Source organism: Hyperoodon ampullatus (genome assembly GCF_949752795.1).
Source record: "Hyperoodon ampullatus genome assembly, chromosome: 10".
NCBI lineage: Eukaryota > Metazoa > Chordata > Mammalia > Artiodactyla > Ziphiidae > Hyperoodon > Hyperoodon ampullatus.
The window spans coordinates 54,045,551-54,066,876 of record NC_136923.1 but is presented as its reverse complement, the minus strand read 5'-3'; the positions used below and the strand labels follow the sequence as shown (position 1 = coordinate 54,066,876).

General features: G+C 36.3%; 1 protein-coding gene across 1 annotated transcript in view; it reads left to right on the top strand.

The window, feature by feature from the left end:
- Positions 1–18,028, top strand: part of STT3B (STT3 oligosaccharyltransferase complex catalytic subunit B) — a gene marked incomplete at its 5' end in the record, with an annotated part of 101,191 nt that extends 83,163 nt beyond the window's left edge. Inside the window, 10 exons of the mRNA XM_079712297.1 lie at positions 825–971; positions 2,226–2,274; positions 3,662–3,816; positions 6,226–6,437; positions 7,417–7,604; positions 8,327–8,498; positions 9,374–9,547; positions 12,373–12,486; positions 14,518–14,730; positions 17,761–18,028. Of these exons, the coding sequence (XP_079568423.1) occupies positions 825–971; positions 2,226–2,274; positions 3,662–3,816; positions 6,226–6,437; positions 7,417–7,604; positions 8,327–8,498; positions 9,374–9,547; positions 12,373–12,486; positions 14,518–14,730; positions 17,761–17,841 (1,505 nt within the window). The 3' untranslated portion in view covers positions 17,842–18,028. The remainder of the gene's footprint in view (positions 1–824; positions 972–2,225; positions 2,275–3,661; positions 3,817–6,225; positions 6,438–7,416; positions 7,605–8,326; positions 8,499–9,373; positions 9,548–12,372; positions 12,487–14,517; positions 14,731–17,760) is intronic.
- Between the last annotated feature and the right edge of the window lie 3,298 nt (positions 18,029–21,326).

Here is a 21,326-nt window from a genome sequence, read left to right as displayed (position 1 = left end):
AGTTACTGTATCACTGAGTTTTCATTTTACCAAATTTAGATGGAACATGTCATTTTTATGTTCCGTACATCTCACTAAAATATTTTATCCATATCTACTAACTGGAATTAATGGCTTTCATATTGATTATAAGGTCATATAATTCCTCTCCCTAAAGCAGAGCATTTTGCCATCATTAATCTCGGTCACAAATAACAAGATACAGTGGGAGATCTGTGAATAAAACTTTATCAGAGATTCTCCACACAAGGTGCATGATCCATAGGAAGTCTGTGGGTAGTTATTTTGTTTATAGCATTTTATAAATATCAGTATATTTAACTTTCTGAGATGGTGTTCCATAGCTTTTATCATCAGATTCTCAGTAAAAATCTTGAACCATCTCCACCCCCCACCCAACTATAAACAGTAACCATATATCAGGATTCTCCTGATGCAGGTCATTTGTATCCTTCAGTAAATCTGAGAATTATTTTTTTAATGATGTTTCTTTATTTTTTAAATTTTTTTTCCTAGAAAACATATTGCTAAAATGTGGGACAAAGGGTGGAATTTAATGTGCTGAATAGGCTTGTTACTGAATGAGATTTTTCTTGCCTGGTCCGTGTATGGGGAGTCTGATCATTTTGAAAAAACTATGTAACAATTTTTTGGATGTATTAATTGGTTAACTGTCATTTGACAAAGGAAATGTCAGATCAGATGACTAGTCTTTGATACGTATGGTACAAGGTATTCTAAGAAGGTCTGCCAAATTAACGTTTGTAAATGTCCTTGGTAAAAATGCTTTGTTGATTACTTATATGAACCTTTTCTTTAATTAGGTGTCTTTGCATTGCTGCAAGCTTATGCTTTCTTGCAGTATCTGAGAGACCGATTAACAAAACAAGAGTTCCAGACCCTGTTCTTTTTGGGTGTATCACTAGCTGCAGGTGCTGTGTTCCTTAGTGTCATCTATTTGACTTATACAGGTAGGTGTCATCACCTGTAGGATATGAATCTTGTCTCTAGGTTATTGCAAAAGGTAATTCTTTTTCAAATTTTGTACATGTTCCATTTATCCTAGTAGGTCAAATATTGTGGTTTCTTTACAAACTGTATGAAAATAATAGTCAAAGGTTCTAAAATGTGAATAGCACTACAAATTTTGATTTTTTTTTAACAGTATCTTAATTTTGCTGCTTCACGTTCTGATAAATCCACTTTCAAGCATCCTTCTCTTGATGGATGAATAGGCCCAAAATGTATAAAATTCAAAGCTTCCAGTGTTAACAGTGCAGGTTTACCCTCCCTTATGTACATATACTCTATCTCCTGATTTTAAACAGTCAACCAGATCAGTTTCAGTCTGCTTCTGGATTCTGAGTTACTTTCTAATCCTGACTTTACTAGTTCCTAGAAACAAGTCAAATTCTTTCTGAAGGTATGTCAAATTAATGTACCAGCCTACGTCATAAAATCATGAAGAATTAATTGACAGGAATAAAAGGCACGAATGTTTAAAATCATCTTTGTGGACTTCCCTGGTGGCACAGTAGTTGGGAGTACACCTGCCAATGCAGGCGACACGAGTTCAAGCCCTGGTCCAGGAAGATCCCACATGCCGCGGAGCAACTAAGCCCATGTGCCACAACTACTGAGCCTGCACTCTGGAGCCTGCGAGCCACAACTACTGAAGCCCTCATGCCTAGAGCCCATGCTCCGCAACAAGAGAAGCCACTGCAATGAGAAGCCTGTGTACCGCAACAAGGATTAGCCCCTGCTCGATGCAACTAGAGAAAGCCCACGTGCAGCAATGAAGATCCAGCGCAGCCAAAAATAAATAAAAAATAAATAAAATCTTAAAAACATTAAAATCATCTTTGTAATTTATCTAAATTTGGCATACTGGACACCTCTCACTTTTTAAAATTATCCAGTGCTATCTTAATATCTTAGCTTTATTTTACTAGTCAACTAGAGGTTTAAGAGAGAATTGGAAAACATTCTACAGTTTTATCTGTCAACTTGTTGTGTTTCTCTGGAAATGTAATGTCCATGGATATTTTTTTTATTTGATCCCTAACCTTATTTTATCTGACTGCCAGCTGTGTGAAATAACGTTGTCACCTATTTTTTTAAAAACAAGAATTCTTTCAATATTAGCTTAAATTAATCCATAATAATCAATAAACATAAAAACAGTGAAAAGGCGGATTAATTTCCTCTACATTTTTCCTTCCAAGGTTACATTGCACCGTGGAGTGGCAGGTTTTACTCATTGTGGGATACTGGGTAAGTGCAGATAAGTTATTTGCCCTCATGTTATTTCCCTTTTGTCATCTGTTCTTTATTGTTAGTATCTCTGTCAGTACCTGGGCAACATTTCTAAAGTATCTAGCATGTACTAGTTTAGTAAATGTTGTATTTTGTCTGTTATAATACCTGTTTGGAATTCACCTTCAGTGTGATATGTAAGTCACATTTCTGTTCATGGGCAACTCCTTATTTTAGTTTTATTTGTTAAAACATTTCAGGTAACGTGTGCCATTTTAGTAATTGATTTTTGTTTTTACCAATGTATTCAAAGTTTCCATCTGTTAGTAATATTTAATTTTTAATCATTAAGGATAGATGCTATGTTATAGCATCTGTATGCCGTAGATATGAAAAAAAATTTAACTTTCTTTTTAATACCACATTATCTAAGTTTCTTGATATTTTTTAACCTATGAAATAAACTAGAGAATATTTGTTGTGCTTTTTAAGAGTGCTATTATAAAAAGAGTTAGTAAAAAAAAATTTAGTTTTAAATTAGCTCAATAATTTTTTATCTCTAGAAATGTTTTCCTAAGGATAAGAAAATATCTCTTGGTGATAATTTACTTCTCTCCCTTGATTCTGCTATTCCATCTTTTTTGTTACTCCCCATGTGGCCGAATAAAAAACCTACCACAATTTATTGAACAGGCCTGCCCTTTGGTGTGACACCAAAAGGGCTCTTGCCCATGACTAATTAAAGGGCATAAGCAAATTATGTATGAATGGCTGAAGCTAACAGACACAAACTTCCAGAGATAAGCTTTGCATCACCAGAGTTTGAGGGAAAACCCCAGTTGTAGAAGTTAGTTATTCTGATTAGATTAAAATCCTAGGTTAAATTTTTGTTAGTCATACTTATTCTTGCTTTCAGACTTTAACTGACCACTTTGGAATTTCAGGGAAAATTTGTCCTGTCTTTTCCATTTCCCTCACCAGCCTCTGTGCCATCTCCTTGTTAAGAAAGTTATTGTGGCAATATGGTATCTTATCGGATAAGGTATTTCTGCTAGTAATAAGTCCAGAAGATAGTGAAACTCGTTGATGCAAACTTAGAAAAGTACTAAGTTAAAACCGCAAAACAAATTCCTATTTGAGCAAAGATTTTTGTGTTAGAAGTCAGAGCCACCACTTTTATAACTGGCCTTAGATCATTCTGATTTTAGGAGGGGCATATTGGTTTTGGTTTTAACAGTGTGTATCAGATTTATTTCCACTCTAGCTGGTTACATTGGAATATACTTTTAAGCAAGAAGAGGTAGGGATAGGAACCATATCTACAATCAGAGAAAGTTTATTCATCTAAAAGGAACTCCTGTTTTATCATTGACTTTTAAATAATGTTAACTTTTTTTAATACCAGGTATGCAAAAATACACATTCCAATTATTGCATCAGTGTCTGAGCATCAGCCTACAACTTGGGTATCTTTCTTCTTTGATCTACATATTCTTGTGTGTACCTTCCCAGCAGGCCTGTGGTTCTGCATTAAAAATATCAACGATGAAAGAGTATTTGGTAAGAGATTTTTAATAAATACTTTGATTTATTTATTTTTGTTGAGATTATCACTGCACTTTAAAGTTTTGTTTTTCTTTGCTTGACTCTATGCATATTTAAGATAACTTTCCTCTCTTTGCATAAGTGCTTAACCAAGAAAAATTCAGTGAATTTGCATTATATATACTCTAATTATTAACTTTTCATTTTGGACTAGTATATAAATTTTTCATTCAATTTATTTTCTGAGAGGTTAAGGTAATTATAGTCTGTGGCTGAGAATTGGAAATTATAACCGTTGACAGAATAGACTTGACTTTATTTTCTCAGTTAAATCCAGTTAAGTAGGAGGAAGTTTGCAGGGGCATCCATGATCCAAATTTCAGTGCAAAAGTACATTTTGTAATAGAATAAGAATCACCTTTAAGTAAACACCCTCTTGACTGATAGATTTGTGTAACTTCCAACTTACAAGACTTAGATAGACAAACTATTTTAAAGCCAGTGTTCAGGATCTGACATTCAAAATATAAATGGACAAAATAAACAGATACCAAACACTTTTATGTAATTCAGTCATCACAAGAAGTATGCTGTGGCTGTTTTGCATTTGATAAAACCTGAAACTGAAAAAGCTTTGTAATATGCACAGGGTCACACAAGCAAATACTTTGTGCAAGTATGGGTCCTGGACCATTAGAGACACTCAGAAGTTACTGTTCCAGAGTGAAGTCAGGAGAGAGAAAATAGCATCTGCTTAGGTTCTAACCAAAGGATGACACTCCTTCTTTTCTGGTTTCTGTAGGTCAGTGGACTCTGGATAAGGCCATGTTAATATTTCATCATTCAAAAAGATTTCAGCTTAGACATATTGCCCACTCATGACTTAGCAGTTCCAATCCTAGGAATATACCCAAGAGAAGGAAATGCATGTGTCCCATAAAGGACATGTTTAAGAGTATATACATAGCAACTTTATCCATAATAGCCCCGAATTAGAAACATTCCAAAGGTTATCAGCAGTAGGATAAAGAAATTTTTATGTATTTGTACAGTAGAATACAACACAACAATTAATAAAAGAATAGCATGGGTAATTAAAAGAAACCAGTACAAAAGAGAACATTTTTATATAATTTCATTACTATGAAGTTTAAGAATAAGGAAAACTAAATTATTGGTTTAAAAGTCCAAATAGTGATTACCTTTTTGGACTTTTAAGGTAATAAAGGGGGGAGGGGGAGGGGAGCAGTTATTGACTGGGAAGAGGCATGAGGGATTCTCCTGAGGGAGGTATACAAATGTTCTGTAGTTCGATATGGGTGGTAATTACATAGGTGTGTGCATATATAAAAATCCACTGAGATAAACAATACGGTATAATAAACGTATTTTTTAGTCAGGAAAAAAAATGTGAATTAGCTTCAAATGAGATAGGCACTCAAATGACTCAATAACTTTGTAAAGTCATACAGCCTCTACCCAGAAATGATAGAGCCTTTCCTTGTGGTGAGCACATTATCTGGAAAGCTTTGACTATTGGAAATTACTTCCAATTTTTTTTTTTTTAAGTTTCTTGGCAATAACTTTATAAGTTCCTCCTTTGGTAATAAATTATATTCTTCTCATCCCATTCTTACTTTAAAGCAGGCTTTATGCCAGATACTGGCACAGACTTTTCATAGACTTTATTTGATTCTATAAACTTAACTGTGCCTAATAATACAATTCACCAAACATGTTTTCATCTGTCAGTTAACATATTTTTCTAATATGTGATGCTGTTGACAAATAATGAATTGTCTCATTCCCCATAGTAGCTATAATTAAACTTGAATCATGATATGCTTCTCTAAACTGTTGATATGCAGTGTTTATTTTGTCAACACTAGTTATAATTTGTAAATATGACTTTTAAATTGGTTAGCATTATCAATTTAAAAACAATTAGGGCTTCCCTGATGGCACAGTGGTTAAGAATCCCCAATGCAGGGGACACGGGTTTGAGCCATGGTCCAGGAAGATCCCACATGCCGTGGAGCAACTAAGCCCGTGCGCCACAACTACTGAGCCCACGTGCCACAACTACTGAAGCCCACACACCTAGAGCCTGTGCTCCGCAGCAAGAGAAGCCAACACGGTGAGAAGCCTGCGCACTGCAACAAAGAGTAGCCCCGGCTCGCCACAACTAGAGAAAGCCTGCGTGTAACAACAAACACCCAACACAGCCAAAAACAAAATAAATAAAACAAATTTATTTTTTTTAATTCCTCTTTAAATAAATAAATGAATGAATGAATATAAACAGTTAGCCCTTTTATGAGATGTTTGTCTGTTTTTAGATTTTGTTTTAAATAGTTTTAGTCAGTGGAGTTTCCTGGGACCCTTTTCTCTTCTGAAGTGTTACGAGAGAACTTGTCTTTGCAGTTGCTCTGTATGCCATCAGTGCTGTCTACTTTGCTGGCGTGATGGTACGGCTGATGTTGACCTTGACCCCAGTCGTCTGTATGCTGTCTGCAATTGCATTCTCAAATGTTTTTGAGCATTATTTGGGGGATGACATGAAAAGGGAAAATCCACCTGTGGAGGACAGCAGTGATGAGGATGACAAGAGAAACCCAGGAAATTTGTATGATAAGGTGGGAAATCTAAAGTAAGGCCTTTAAAATTTTTATGTGTTTTATTTTTCCACTACAGTAAGAACTTATATATATTATGAAGGGTGATTAAACAAGAATTTAGGCAAACTGTGACATTTCTAGTTGGTCTTAACTGCTTGCCTCAAATTTTGAATCCTGGTTGGTCTTTTCACTCAGAAAGCTGGTGCTCTACTAAATTACATAAAATTTAGCGCTATAAATCCCTCTGAAACTGTGTGCAAAGTGCTTATCCTTGAGGTCCATATTCACTGTAAACTTTTAAAATATTTGGTTGACTGAATAGTGATTCACAAGGGGAATAAGTGCCTTAAAAAAAAGTCTCCAGTTCGTTAGCACTAGGTGGCTGCCGATATAATAATGTAATTCACTTTTAACTTCTCAGCTAACAGAGAGCAGGATTATATTTGGTGCAAGTGTGGAAAAGACTTAGAATCAGAGCACTTGTCTTGGATGACATAGTAAACTTTATTAACTAGATTTTTAAGTAGCAATAAGCAATGAAGCTTCGCAGTATATGTAGTTTTTTCCTATACTAAAGTCCTACATGGTCTGGATTATAGCTGGACATTGCTGTTTTCAGGGTGAGGAATTCAGATTTTTTTATGAGAAAAGGTGGCCAGCATGAGACCATTTGGTTATCTCCTTTGTATTTACATAAAACATAAGGGCAGTTGAGTTTGAAAGCAGCTTCTTACTGGAGATTTTTTGCTCTGCAACCTGCTGCTGGATTGGGTTTAGTTCCAGGGAGCCTTCTCATTCACATTTGACTTTAGAATCCACCTTGATAATTTTTAGAAAATGTTGTATGACCCACACGAGAATTCCTGATGGTTATACATTTTCCTTCTGAAAGAATTAAATTGATAGATAACATTCTCCCAACTTCTCCCTTTTGAGTGTCTTAATGAAAGCAAGTCAAATGATGAATTTTGTCTCATCAGTTTTTTTGCATTTTCAGGCAGGTAAAGTGAGGAAGCATGTAACTGAACAGGAAAAAACTGAAGAGGGATTAGGTCCTAATATAAAAAGCATTGTTACCATGTTGATGCTGATGCTGTTGATGATGTTTGCAGTCCACTGTACCTGGGTCACAAGCAATGCCTACTCCAGCCCAAGTGTGGTCCTGGCCTCTTACAATCATGATGGGTAAGAAGACAACTTGACTACAAAAGGATTTTATACCTACCCTTTTTTCCTGTCTCAAAAGATAGAATTCAAAGATGTTTGTGAGGCTCTGCATTTGAATCTGCTGTGCTTTTCTTGTGACCTTTCCCCTGCCCGTCCCCTTTGGTAGAAGTAGGTAATAATCATTGTATTTCATGCTCTTTTCCAAAATATCTTTACATATATAACATACACATTAGTCTTAAAGTGTTGTGCTTGGACACAGAGCATCATCATTACCAGGAAATCCTTTAGAAATGTAAATTCTTGACCCCACCTCAGTGTGTAGAATGAGAAACCTGGGGGTGAGACTCAGCGATCTGTGGTTTAATAAGCCCCCCTGGTGATTCTGATGCAGCTACAGTTAAAGAACAGCTGGTTTATGTACTGCAACCCCGCATTCCCACCCCAGCTTCTGCTTCACTTGGGTGCTCATTAGACTTGCCCAGTATCAGGCTCCACCCCAGAACTACTAAACCAGAATTTGCTTTTTTACAAGATGGCCTGGTGGTTTGTATGCATATTAAAGTCTAAGAAGCACTAGTCTAGCTCTTTGTTGATCTTTTTTTCCTCCCTACCATGGAGGCTTTTAACTACCATCCTTAAAATGTGAAATTACTTAGTGGCCTGGCATCTCAGGGTTTTAAGTTACCATCTTCACACTTCTAAGATATCATTTAAAAGAATATTGTGATTGTTTTCAGCACCAGGAATATCTTAGATGATTTTAGAGAAGCTTACTTTTGGCTGAGGCAAAATACAGATGAACATGCCCGAGTGATGTCTTGGTGGGATTATGGCTATCAAATAGCTGGGATGGCTAATAGAACTACTTTGGTGGATAATAACACCTGGAATAACAGCCACATAGCACTGGTAAGAATTTGATCAACAAAAGATCAAAAGTTACAAACCTTTATTCACTACTTAGCAATCAGACTTCACTTGTGATTAAGTAGGAAAAATGTGGGTGAAAGTACTCTTTGCTTGCTGAATTTTGAACATACTTCTCTACATATTTATTCAATAAAGTGAGTTCAAGGTATGCTTATTTTGTTTTTAAGAATAGAATTTAAGTATCATTCAGAATTGTAGGCTGTTTGCTGAAGAATTAGGCAAAATCTGAAACTTAAAATATTATATTTGTCTTGTATTTTCCATTTCATAAGTTAAGAAAAGTATTTGCAAATATGTAAAACAAATGCACTGTGTTTTATGGGCATGCAAATTATGTTCACTCTAGCTATTAAATAACTAATTTATGTTAATTAAAGTAATCACCTCTCTGCTCTTTAAAGATTTTAAATAGATAACTGGACGTTAGCCAAATGAGTTCTCTTTGTATTAGTGTTGTAACTAATCATTAGATGTTTAGTAAACTGAAGAGAAGAATATATTTGTGCTAGCTAGATGGATGGTCATCCTCGGCCTGAGGTTATGAGAAGTTCTACCTCTTTTAAGCTTGCTTGCTTTCATATTAAAATGTTAATTTCATGAGACCTAATTATTAGCAAAATATTAGAGCATGTATTTCTGATTTTGACATTTCTGCTATAATTGGTTGTAGTAAGTAAGGTGCTTATAAATCTCAGTAAATCTGTTGAATTCATTGCAAATCATTTCTATAAAAAGAATTCCATGTAAATCAAACTCTTGAGATGCATTCCATCTTAAAGTAAAAATGTGCGTTCATTTTTATTTTTAGTGTATTTTGGGACTAAGTACACACATTCTCATTTTTTATTCTGTAGGTGGGAAAAGCCATGTCTTCAAATGAAACAGCAGCCTATAAAATCATGAGGAGTCTGGATGTAGATTATGTTTTGGTTATTTTTGGAGGGGTGATTGGGTATTCTGGTGATGATATCAACAAATTTCTCTGGATGGTTAGGATAGCTGAAGGGGAACATCCAAAAGACATTCGGGTAAGAAACTAGGTCATTCTCAGTGTGTGAAAGACAGCTCCCAGTAGCCCTCTTACCTTGTTAATTGCATTGTGTTTGTTTTCATTATCCTATCCCCCAAATTAGTTCTTCAGTCTGACTTTACTGTTTATTAAAGATACCATAAGCATTTTCCCAGGTTTAAAACTTTGGAAACTCGTACCTGGTACTTCCATTCTCCCCTACAAAGCAATCCCTTGTCAGAATTCTTGCCTTTACTCCTTACAGCCTGTCACTTCTGCCCTTTCCATTTTCATTGCTTCCACTCTGGCATTGACCCCTATGCTCATAAACCTGAAATAGGACAGTAGCCTTGAACTTGCTATCTTTGCCTTAGTCTTGTTCCCTCTCCCAGTCTAGCATGACACTGATCATGTAACTTTCCAGCTTTTTTTTTTTTTTTTTAAGCCTTCATTAGTTTAAGGAAAGGGGCCTTGAAACCAGACAGACATGAGTTGGAACTAAACCCTGCCACTGTCAGCTTGGTGCTATGGGCAAGTTGTTTTTCAGCCAGTCAGCATTATATGCTTCGAGCACTAGGTTTTATTCTAGGTTCTAGTGTTATAATGGTGATTACGGCTGTTTCAGTTGATCACTAACAGATGCCAGGAATAATTCATTTGTAGTGCTGTTATGAGAATTTATAGTAACATAGATGAAGCCTCAGCCTAGTGGCTGGTTTGAAATAATCATAATGATGATTGAAATAATGAAGCAGTGGTATGAAATCCAAACGCTTTCGCTCAGAATGCAACCCCTTAATGCTTCACTTTCCTTTGCTGGCCTCTTGTCCTTCTATCACCTTTTTCCACTCTGTCAGTCTACTCTAGCCCATGAAACTTGCCTCGTGGTTTCTTCCCTTGGCTCATCTGACACACGTGTTTATACTCTTTTCTTCTTGTAGTACCTTCCCTACCACAGATTAGTCCCCTCTCCAGAAGCCCTTCTCTGGTGCATTATCAGATCACATCCAGCATGGTTTGTAGGTAGATTCTGTTGTATCTCTCCCACTCAGCTGTGAGCTCAGAGAGGTTGGGCACCCAGCATTGTGGTTTACATGGTGAAGGCACAAAAGATGAGAGTAAGATTCACTGCTGATCCAGAATAAAAGAATCTTTTGGGAAAATGTATGAATGTGTTTTATGTGACAGGGATGAAGTCGAGTAAAGCCCCAGATTTCCTGTTTCAGTGTAAATGCTGTGACATTTCCCCTTAACTACGATTAATAAACAGTATTACCTTGTGTTAAATTGGTCTTAATTTAATCCTCCTAGTATGTAATTTTCATTTGTGCATTTGCTTTAGCAGTGTTAAAACTGACGTGGTAGGGCTTCCCTGGGGGCGCAGTGGTTGAGAGTCCGCCTGCCGATGCAGGGGACACAGGTTCATGCCCCAGTTCGGGAAGATCCCACATGCCGCGGAGCGGCTGGGCCCGTGAGCCATGGCTGCTGAGCCTGCACGTCCAGAGCCTGTGCTCCGCAACGTGAGAGGCCCGCGTACCACAAAAAAAAAAACAAACGGACATGGTAGATCCAGATTATGCTTTGAACCATTTATATAGAGAAAAATCCTAAATTCCTATGCTTTGTGAATAGGTAATCTACACATTCACATGGTTCAAAAAATAAAATATAAGGGATATACAGTAAAAGTTTACACCCTCCCACCCCAAGAAAAGGAAAAGAAAAAAGTCCATGGTAGTCTCTTACTATTTTCTTATGATTCTTATTGAAGCAGATAACTAGTAGCAAAATACACACCTTGTTCTTGCTTTTGTTACTTCACAATATATTGTGGAGATCTTATGGGGATCCTTCTTCATTCCTTTTTTTTTTATATCTGCATAGTGTCTTCCATTGTGTGTGTGCACCATGATTTATTTAACCTGTCCCTCTTAATGGACATTTAGGTTGATTCCAGTTTTTTAATCTCATAAACAGTGGTGCGATAAATAACTTTCTACATTCATCATTTTGCCCACGTATAAGTATCTCTGTAGGATAAATTCCTAGATGAGGAATTTCTATCGATGGTGTCAGATTAGCCCTCTTAGAGGTTAATTCATAAATTTGATGAGCTCCCAATAAATATTCCTACAGAAGTTTTCTAAACATTCACCTCTCAACTAAAGAACTGATTTTAAAAGTTCATATGGAAAAATAAAGAACAAATTTAGTTGGCCTACCTGATATTAAATCATGGTATTGGCACCTTTTTTTTTTCTTAAATTATTGAGGCTTTATTATAACATGGTTTAAAATCTGGTAGAATTAATTAATAATCGCCCTCCCTCACTAACAGACTATTGTTCTTTTTCTCTGTGTTTTCTTGGATACTCTTATTTATTTCCTATAAATGATTTCTATACTGAGCTTTAAAAAACACCCATGGGGGCTTCCCTGGTGGCGCAGTGGTTGGGAGTCCGCCTGCCGATGCGGGGGATGCGGGTTCGTGCCCCGGTCTGGGAGGGTCCCGCGTGCCACGGAGCGGCTGGGCCCATGAGCCATGGCCGCTGGGCCTGTGCTTCCGGAGCCTGTGCTCCGCGGCCGGAGAGGCCACAGCAGTGAGAGGCCCGCATACCGCAAAAAAAAAACAAAAAACACCCATGATAGTTTTGTGGGTTTTTTAAGAGATGACATTAAATTGATAAATTCATCTTCTGATACTATGTTTTTTTGAGATGTAACTAAATATGACTTTATGAAGATACCTCAAAAGTTAGTTCTTATGGGGAAATGAAAAGGGGAACCTGTAGCTTTGAATTGGTTGTATTAAACTGACACAAACTTCTGGATTCTTTCCTGTAGGAAAGTGACTATTTCACCCCACAAGGAGAATTCCGTGTAGACAAAGCAGGATCCCCTACTTTGTTGAATTGCCTTATGTATAAAATGTCATACTACAGATTTGGAGAAATGCAGGTTAGTTACATCAATTTTTCTATAATCTTTATTTAAAGGAATATTAAGTAGCCTTGTCTGACTCTAAAAAACAGGATAATGATGTTTTGGTTGCACTGTAAAGAAAAATGTGCTCATCTAAAGATTCTTTTCTCTATTAAATTTAATTTCTGAAACTTGTATGTAAAAAACAAGGAAATATGTTTTAGATCGAAGATTTCTTTCCAGAATTGTTAATTAACATAGGCTCAAATCCATTCTTTGCTTGCCATCTCACTTTTGACTTCATGCTTTTGGAAGACCAGGGAGAGGTCTTCCAGCTGGGAAACAGTGTGATCTTAAGTAGTTTAACTTCACTGCCTGGTGGGGGAAAGCCTGAAATTAAAGAGATGAATTATTTAGTCACTTCACATAGTCACTGTTTCCCTGTTCTCCATTACCACAGAGAGCTAGGACTCTCTGGGTCAGAGTTTTCCCAGAAAATTGGAATGATATGGTACAAAAGATTAAGAGTCAACAAAAATGAGTGAATGGGCAAAGAGGCATCGTGGCAAAAAGAACAGATAACGGACTGTCACAACACCTGGGTTCCAGATCTGGCTCTGTCAGGTCACGTAACCCTTGGACAAGTCACATTCTCTCTGGACTTGGTTTTTTCCTTGTCTGTGTATAATGGGGGTTGGACTGATGGCTTCTATGATTCTTCATAGCTCTCAGATTGCATGACTGTCATACCAAGTTACACTTTCATACTAAGGTTACATCAATGGCAGAGGAAAAATTGCTTGTTTAATTTTATACAAATACCAGGAAAATTTTATACAAATACCAAGATAATGTTTCCACATTATTCGCTTACTCTACTGAAAAAATAGACAAAAATTTTACTACCAGATTTAGGGTTTTTGTGTTTTCTTTGAAGGCCACTGCCTGGTCTCTAAACTCATGCTAAGAAAGAAGCAACTTAAGCCATAATAATTAGCTACCTCAGAAAATGGGTGAAAGATTAATTTCTCTGTTCACTAATGAGAACGTTGAAGGACTTTTTTTTTCTGTCACGTTTATCAAGAGCTCTAAGCCGTGCCTCTAGCATGCATTCATTTTGATGCCTTTCCCTACTTGAGAATAATATGTTTAAGACATGAAGTATATAACTTTGCTCTTGTATAGATGTGCAATAACAAGTTATTCTCACACTGGAGGAGATTTGGTTTTTGGTTTTATTTTTAAGTTGAATTCATTTAAGTTCTGTATGGCAACATAAACTTAGTCTGAGAATTTCTTAAAATCTTCTCCCGTCCCTCCATTTTTTCCTCCTTTCACTTTTGGTTAATCTTCCCATGATTTGGCTTGTCTGACTTCCTTTGTAGTTCCCAATTTCAGGTTGGTTAGCATCACTGCTTGTGCATTGATTTAACAAGTAATGCTGGTGAGATAGAGCCACACTGAATAAGGTAAAGTCATCATGCAGCTTACATCCTATTGGAGGATATAGGTAATTTTAAAAATAAATAAAAACTTTAGCAACAAACACTATAGAGTAAAAGAATAAGGAGGCAATGGAGGAGACTTCGCAACCATCAATCTCAAGAAAGTATTTTCCTGAAGGGATGGTATTTGGGCTGAGACCAAAGGATAGAAAGGGACCAGCCATGCAAAATCACTGAATGAAGAACTTTGAGGCTGAAAGAGTAGATAGTATAGTGCAAGGCCCTGGGGCAGAAAAGCAGGCCCTTCTGTGTGTTTTCTCTGAATACCTATAAGAAGGGCTTTAATGGATTTCATTTTGCTATTTTGGTTTTTTTATGCCTGCAGGCTGTTCATCCACTCTAAGGGTTCAGTGAAACTCTAATTCTGATGTATTTAGTTTCTCTCTTGCAGAGTTTTTCCTATCTGGTTAGCAACATATAAGAACGGTTACAATATATTGCTCTGATTGTGTTTTCCTAGTTTAAAAGGAGAAAGTTTTACTCTGCTGCTAACATTTACTACCTTCTAATATTGCAAGCTTTCCAATATGGTTAACATCCAATACTAATGTCACTTTTGCAGCTGGATTTCCGTACACCCCCAGGTTTTGATCGAACACGTAATGCTGAGATTGGAAACAAGGACATTAAATTCAAGCATTTGGAGGAGGCCTTTACATCAGAGCACTGGCTTGTAAGGATATATAAAGTGAAAGCACCCGGTAACAGGGAGACACTAGACCACAAACCTCGAGTAACCAACATTTTCCCAAAACAGAAGTATTTGTCAAAGAAGGTGGGTGCCAAATGAAGTCATGTTTATGAAAGGGTAACTCCATATATACACTAGTATGTATAAAAGGGATAACTAATAAGAACCTGCTGTATAAAAAAATAAATAAAAAGAGAAAAAAAGGGTAACTCAAGATTGGTTGGTTTGACTGATAAATAATTACTGAAAACTGCGAATAAATTTTCATTTGCCAGATGAATAAAGACCAAGGCTTATATACAAAGTAGATATAAAGCCAGCCTGCTGAGGGCAATCCTTGTAAACTGAGCACTTCAGGTACCCCAAGCAGCAACTGTTCTGGATAGTTCTCAGTAGGGAAGAGTGGTTATCAGTGAACCAAGCTAAGATTTTCCAGAGGCATTCTGGCTTTAGCTTGTGCCACTCCCATTAGTAAGACTTGTTTGTAAAGTGAGATGTGTCTGTGGCTTCTGAACCTTTGTGAAAGTAAAAATGCCAAACAAGTAATAACAGTTGTGATTCGTTCATCATCTTTTGGTCAAAGCAAATTTATATAGCATTCTCATGTTCCGTTCTAGTACGATGTTACTGTATTATTCATTGAAAAAATAAATAAACTTGAGTTGGTTTGAGTCTTGAATGAAAAAAAATTATTTATCTTAAGATAATTATTTTTAAATGTAATTGTCACGACAAAGCTTGTAGGTAGAATTATGATGATGAGACTATTGCAGTCCTTTTGTAATAAATATTTAATAAGATATGAAGTCTTCTATTGGAGGTCATTATGGCTCACTTAAGCCAAATAGATCTAATCTTTGCTATAAAAGCTACTGAATAATGAGTATTTATATGGTTTTTCCTCTGTGGGAGATGGAAAATAATGAGCAGTCGGAAGAAATATTAAGATTGTATTTTAAGGTACTACCCTTAGAATACTAATTGTTATTAGACTGATCTCAGTCTTAAGTCTTGAAAGATACTTAGGTTTACATCGCTCAGATCAGTTATTTTAAATCATTGAAGGAATTGTCTTATCCCTTTGTATTACTTAAAATATACTTCAGATATATTCAGAATACAGATTATTTCAATTTGTACTATAAAGTGCTGCATATTAACTGTATGGTATGTAAATAGAAACTTTAACTGAATACCTTCTGTGCCAGGAATAGGTTACCATATCTAGACTAACGTATTTAAATAAGTCACAGAGAGCTGGCACTCACTGTGTCAGTCATATCAAGTGATCTGGTGTCTCATAGGCACGTGGTAGGAGAAACTGGTGAGTCACATCAGTGCAGAAGTCAGAACAAATGCTGCCAGTCTGAAGGCAGTCACTCCTAAGACATCTCAGCCCAGTTATGAAAAACAAGGCATTGAACTTGCTGTATAACTGTTGATAGTGAAGTTTCTTAATCTGACCTCTTTGTCTTCTCATCATTTCCCCCAAATAAGTGAATGGATAAATAAAAATCCATCTGTCTTGTATGCCAAAAACATATTCTATTAGCCAACAACCTGGATCTAGTATTTCTGGTTTCCATGGCTTTATACTCAGTTTTGTACTAGCAGGAATGCTTTTTATTTGTTTTGCTTTCCTCTCTCCAGCCCAGTTTTTATTTCGGGGGTTGAAGGGGGTATGAGTGAGTACAGCAGCCACTTCCTGCCACTGCCAAGCTGACATGGCTGAGGCACTGGGAACTGTAGTCCAGGGCTGCATGGCTCACCTGCTCCTAGAGAGAAACACCCTGAGGACCTAGAGAGATACGTGCAGAGGCCTGGGGCATTTTACAGGATCTCATAGAAAAGGTTTCAAGTTAGAAATAATGTAGGTGATGATGATAAAGAAACCAACTCCTTGGCCTGGTTTGAATTTTTACAAATTGTGCCCTCTGAAATTCTTTACTTTTTGCCCTAATAAAATAACTTAATAATAAGGTAACATATATTGTGGGCAAGTTAGCAGTAGCTAATTTTTGTGACCTTAAGAAGGATTGCATTCTACCTTGTACTTTTGTCGCTGTTAGAAAAAAATTATAAATTGTTTTAAACTGAACATCATAATATATGTACACGACATAGCATTTGCCAGAGTTTCTGAAACCTCCTCCAAAAGTTGTATTTAAATGTGAGAATTGAATTGAGGGGTCAATCTCTTGAGTCTTCACCTGCTGCTAACCCAGTGCTTTGACTGATGCCTTAAAGTACTAATTTCCAAGAAATTTGCTTTTTTCAGTATCTGTGAATATGTCAGATTGTCAGACCCATGTCCTATATTGATTTATCTTTGTGAGACTCTAAAATAGCAAACATTTTTGCAGTAATTTCTATCACCACATTTGTAGTAATTTATTTCTTATACCACAGACATCAGTTGACAGTATTTTAAGTGGAATCCTGAAGTGTTAAGAAAAATGAAAAATATCTTAGTTTTTTAAAGATCTGTGATGCTCAAGGAATGTTACAGGTTTTTTTCTTGGTGTTTGGGTTTTGTTTTAATATTTAAGTGCTTATTTTCCTACCTAAATTGGAGAATGTGCCAAGTAACTTTATTTCTCTTTATTTTTGTAGATAGGTATAATCATCCTCATTTTTTACAGATAAGAAAATTGGGGCTCCAAAAGTTACTAAGTTAATTTGTATTTCTGACCCAGCTAATTCTTGGAAACTAAACTAGGAGCACCATTAACATTTTCTGAATCCTTAGTCTAGTTATATATTCTATCATGCCTGGAAATGTAAGTAATTATTACACCTAAGCATTTAGCGGTTGAGAGGGGAGGTGGGGATTCATTCACTTGATGGTGAGGAATGTATGACAGGCGTTTGAGGACTGCTGTGGTCGTCCTTCATCTGAAAGGTGAGGACCTAGTCCAGTTCATCTTGGATCTCAGCATCCTTGGCATAGAGCAGTTCGTGGTGCTCATTGACTGTTTCAAGGAGTCCAGCCCTAAGAAGATCTGAGGGATTATTAAGACAGGCTTCATCATTCTGCGGTAAACCATGTGTGTATCTGTAGTTTTAATCCGTAGGAAACCTGCACTAACACCATGTGTTCTGTTTTCTTTATAGACTGCGAAAAGGAAGCGTGGCTACATTAAAAATAAACTAGTTTTTAAGAAAGGCAAGAAAATATCTAAGAAGACTGTCTAAATATACTGTTCTGGTTCCTAACTTGAAGCAGATGTCCTTGTGAGAACCGGTCTTTGCCTTTAGCTCATGTCATGTTTCACAGCGACGGAGGGTACAGAACCATCACTGGAACCATCACTGGTCCAGGTTAATGTACAAAACTTTCTGGCAATGCCTGATTTAAAAAATAAAATTGGCTTACTGAGAACAGCTGTTTTTGATTTGTAATGTGAAGCAAGACAGAGCACTGCTGTAAATGTCTAACAGCAGATTTTTTTTTTACTGGTACATGTTATCCTTCAAATCTGAGAATTTGGACTAATCGCACCAAAGAACCCTCTAATTTGGTCCCTGGCACATGCATACTTGTCAATGTTTTTATTCTTTTACAAGACCTGCATTTTATTTGAATTACCCAGATAGCAATACGTAAAATACGAATGACAAAATGTGATGCAAGCTTCTTGAACCAGTAAACTAGTACGGTCTGAGAAAGAGGTATTAGAAAAATAATTATACTTCCTTGAACTATATTTATTTTCATGTTTCTCCAGTGAAAAGAATGTTTCATCAAATGTACATTTTCTATTGCTTACTGTTTGCTCTGAGAAGAAGCTGCTGTTTCAAAGATGGACCTGTAACTAATCGATTCAAATAGTTTTTTTTTTATGTTGAAACATTATTGCTGCTGTTAGCAGTTGTTTTCACCAGGTACTTACAGAGCAGATCTCATACGTTGTTCATTCAAGGGCTAAATTTATATCCTTTGGAAATCATGGCAACTGCACAGAATGTTGCTAATTACCAGGATGGGGTTTGGTATCTTAGTCCTGAGGTTAGCACTTTGTTTACATGCAAAAGATTAAGGAAGAAACCCTTAAAGTGGACAGGTAGCCAAAGTTCATTTTGTGTGATTCTTCAAAATGACAAAGGATTTGTAAAGTTCGCCTGGATTTCTCTCATTTTTGTAACAGTTTCATCCATCACAGTGATTTTGTCTTCTGCTCCATATTTTGTTAATCCCTTAAGCATTTGATGAAACACTCTTTAATGCTATATGCATTTTCTTACTTTTATTAAAAATGTGACAGTTGTCCAAAAAATGCACTAAAATATAAATGGAGATTGAACATGTTCACTTTCCGTCTCATAGGCAACTTTATATAGACTTGAAAACTTTCTCCTGTTTAGTAAAAGTGAAAGAGAAAGGGTTTTTCCTGCCACAGGATATCTTTTTTTTATATAAACAAGCATAATTTACACCACTGCTTTTGGTGGAAAAGTGCAGAATAGTATGTAACTTTTATGAAGAAAAGTGTAATTTACAATATTCATTGAGAATGTTACTGCTGATTTTCTTTTCCAAAGTGTAGAATATTCTTTGATTTATAGAATCCATTTTTGACCCAGATGATGGTTCTTTTACATACCAATAAAATGGTTGAACCTTTTCACAAAAAGTGTAACTAAATCTGGATTTCTGATACCTTGTCATTTGGAGGATTTTATTTTACTTTGTTGCTTTAAAATTCAGTGCAGAGAAGTTGTTGACTGTAGGGAAAATAAAGTTAATTCAAATTTTGTGTTAAGCGTTGTCTTTTATACATCTTTTATTTTTGAAAGGACTAATAGTATTGAACACATACTTCTTGTTCACTTTTACAAAGGTTTTAGAGAACACGGGTAGGAAAAAAAAGTGTTAGATTAGTTCAACTTAGGTCTAAGGTCTAAGCTGAACTAATCTATTATTTATTTTGCCTTCCTTTCCACCCCAGAGTGAAAATTTCATTTTGACTTTTTATGGGTGAGTGAGGGGAAGACACCTAGCCAAATAAGAATTTAATCTCCATGTAAATGAGGCTAGGACTCTTAACAAAAAAGCCCTGCTCTGTAAAGTTGCGATATTTAATCAGCCAAGTCTTATATAATTTTCTCATTAAGAGCAGGAATGATCTCTCACCTTTTCCAGTTTTAGGGAACCCCATTTTGGTTCAGTGGATTGCCTCAGCAAAATCTATATTGTAACCACACTTGAGATTTTATTGTAGCAGAAAAGTGAAATTATAGACAGTAAAACAGCTTTTATTTTTATTCCACATCTTAGAATTGAACAAGCTGAGTGCTTCGTAGTATAAATAAGGCAGTGAGGCAGCAAGTCCAAAGATAAATTCATTTTTCAAACTTAACGTCCTTACCTACTTACTTGAGTTTGCATTTGTAGATTTTTAACTTCGAGTCCCCAGGCCATGACCAAAAGGCCAGAGAACTAGATGGTGTAAAAGCAGCCTATAGGGTATTATCGTTTCCATAGCTTAAGGTCATAAGATTATGAAATCTGGAGCCTCTGCACACTTTTTTAAAATTGTTGTGCAACCCTCTCCAGGATTTCCTCCTTTGGAATGGGTGCTGCTTGATGTGGGTGCTGTCAGACCCCCTGCCTTGTTACCCAGGCCTCACTGAGGTAGGTGGAGTCATGAATGAATGTAGAAACAGCCGTCTGTTAGAAATGGCAGGTGTCTGAAATGAAAAAGTAATCCTTCTTTTGGTGTGAGGTGTGACACTGGGAAGACAGAAATGTACATCTTAGCAAATTACCACAAGACAAGCAACTTTGTAACCACAACTCAGATCAAGAGAACAACACTGCCAGGACTCCAGAAGCTTCCTCATGCTCCCACTTGGTCACTGGCCTGTCCTACTTGCCCCTCTAGGAGGTAATCAGTCTCCTAGGTTTTACGGTAATTTCTGTTTCTAAACATAGTTAATTGTACATGTTCTTTGAACAATAAAATGGAATCAAAGTATGTATTTTTTTATTTAGCTGCTTTTGCTTAGTGTTTATGAAATTCCAAATGTTGCGTGCAGCTGTAGATTTATTTTCATTGATGTATAGTATTCCTGTGTATGTGTATCTCCCACACACACACACCATTCTATTGATAGATATTTGTGTTGTTTCCAGTTGGAGGATATTACAGTTAAGGCTATAGGAATTTTCTTTTACACCTCACATGGAGCTTACATGCACACATTTTAGTGGGTATTTACCTAATAAAGTAGAATTGCTGGGTAGGGTATGAAGGTTCTTGTTACTCCCACATCCTAATCAGCTCTTGTCAGGCTTTTTAATGTTGCCTTTATGGTGGGTGAATGATGGTTTTCCATTGTGGTTTAGTTTGCCATTTCCCGGTTGCTAATGAGGTTGGTCATTTGGCAAACCCCTTTTTCTAAGGATTTGGTTTTTCTTTTTTTTATTATTGTATTAGTAGGAGTTGTTTACATATCCTGTATATAACCTCTTCATCATTTGTGTTGCAAACTGCCTAGGAATTCATTATTTTAATGTATTTTTCAGTCTTCCATGTGCCTGTAGCTTTCTGTGTGCCCTGTTTAATAATATTTTCCTAACCTGCGGTGTGAAGATAGTCTCTTGTATTCTCTTCCAGGAAATAATATTGTTTTATCTTTTATACTTAGGTTTGCAGTCTGCCCGGAATTCATTTGTT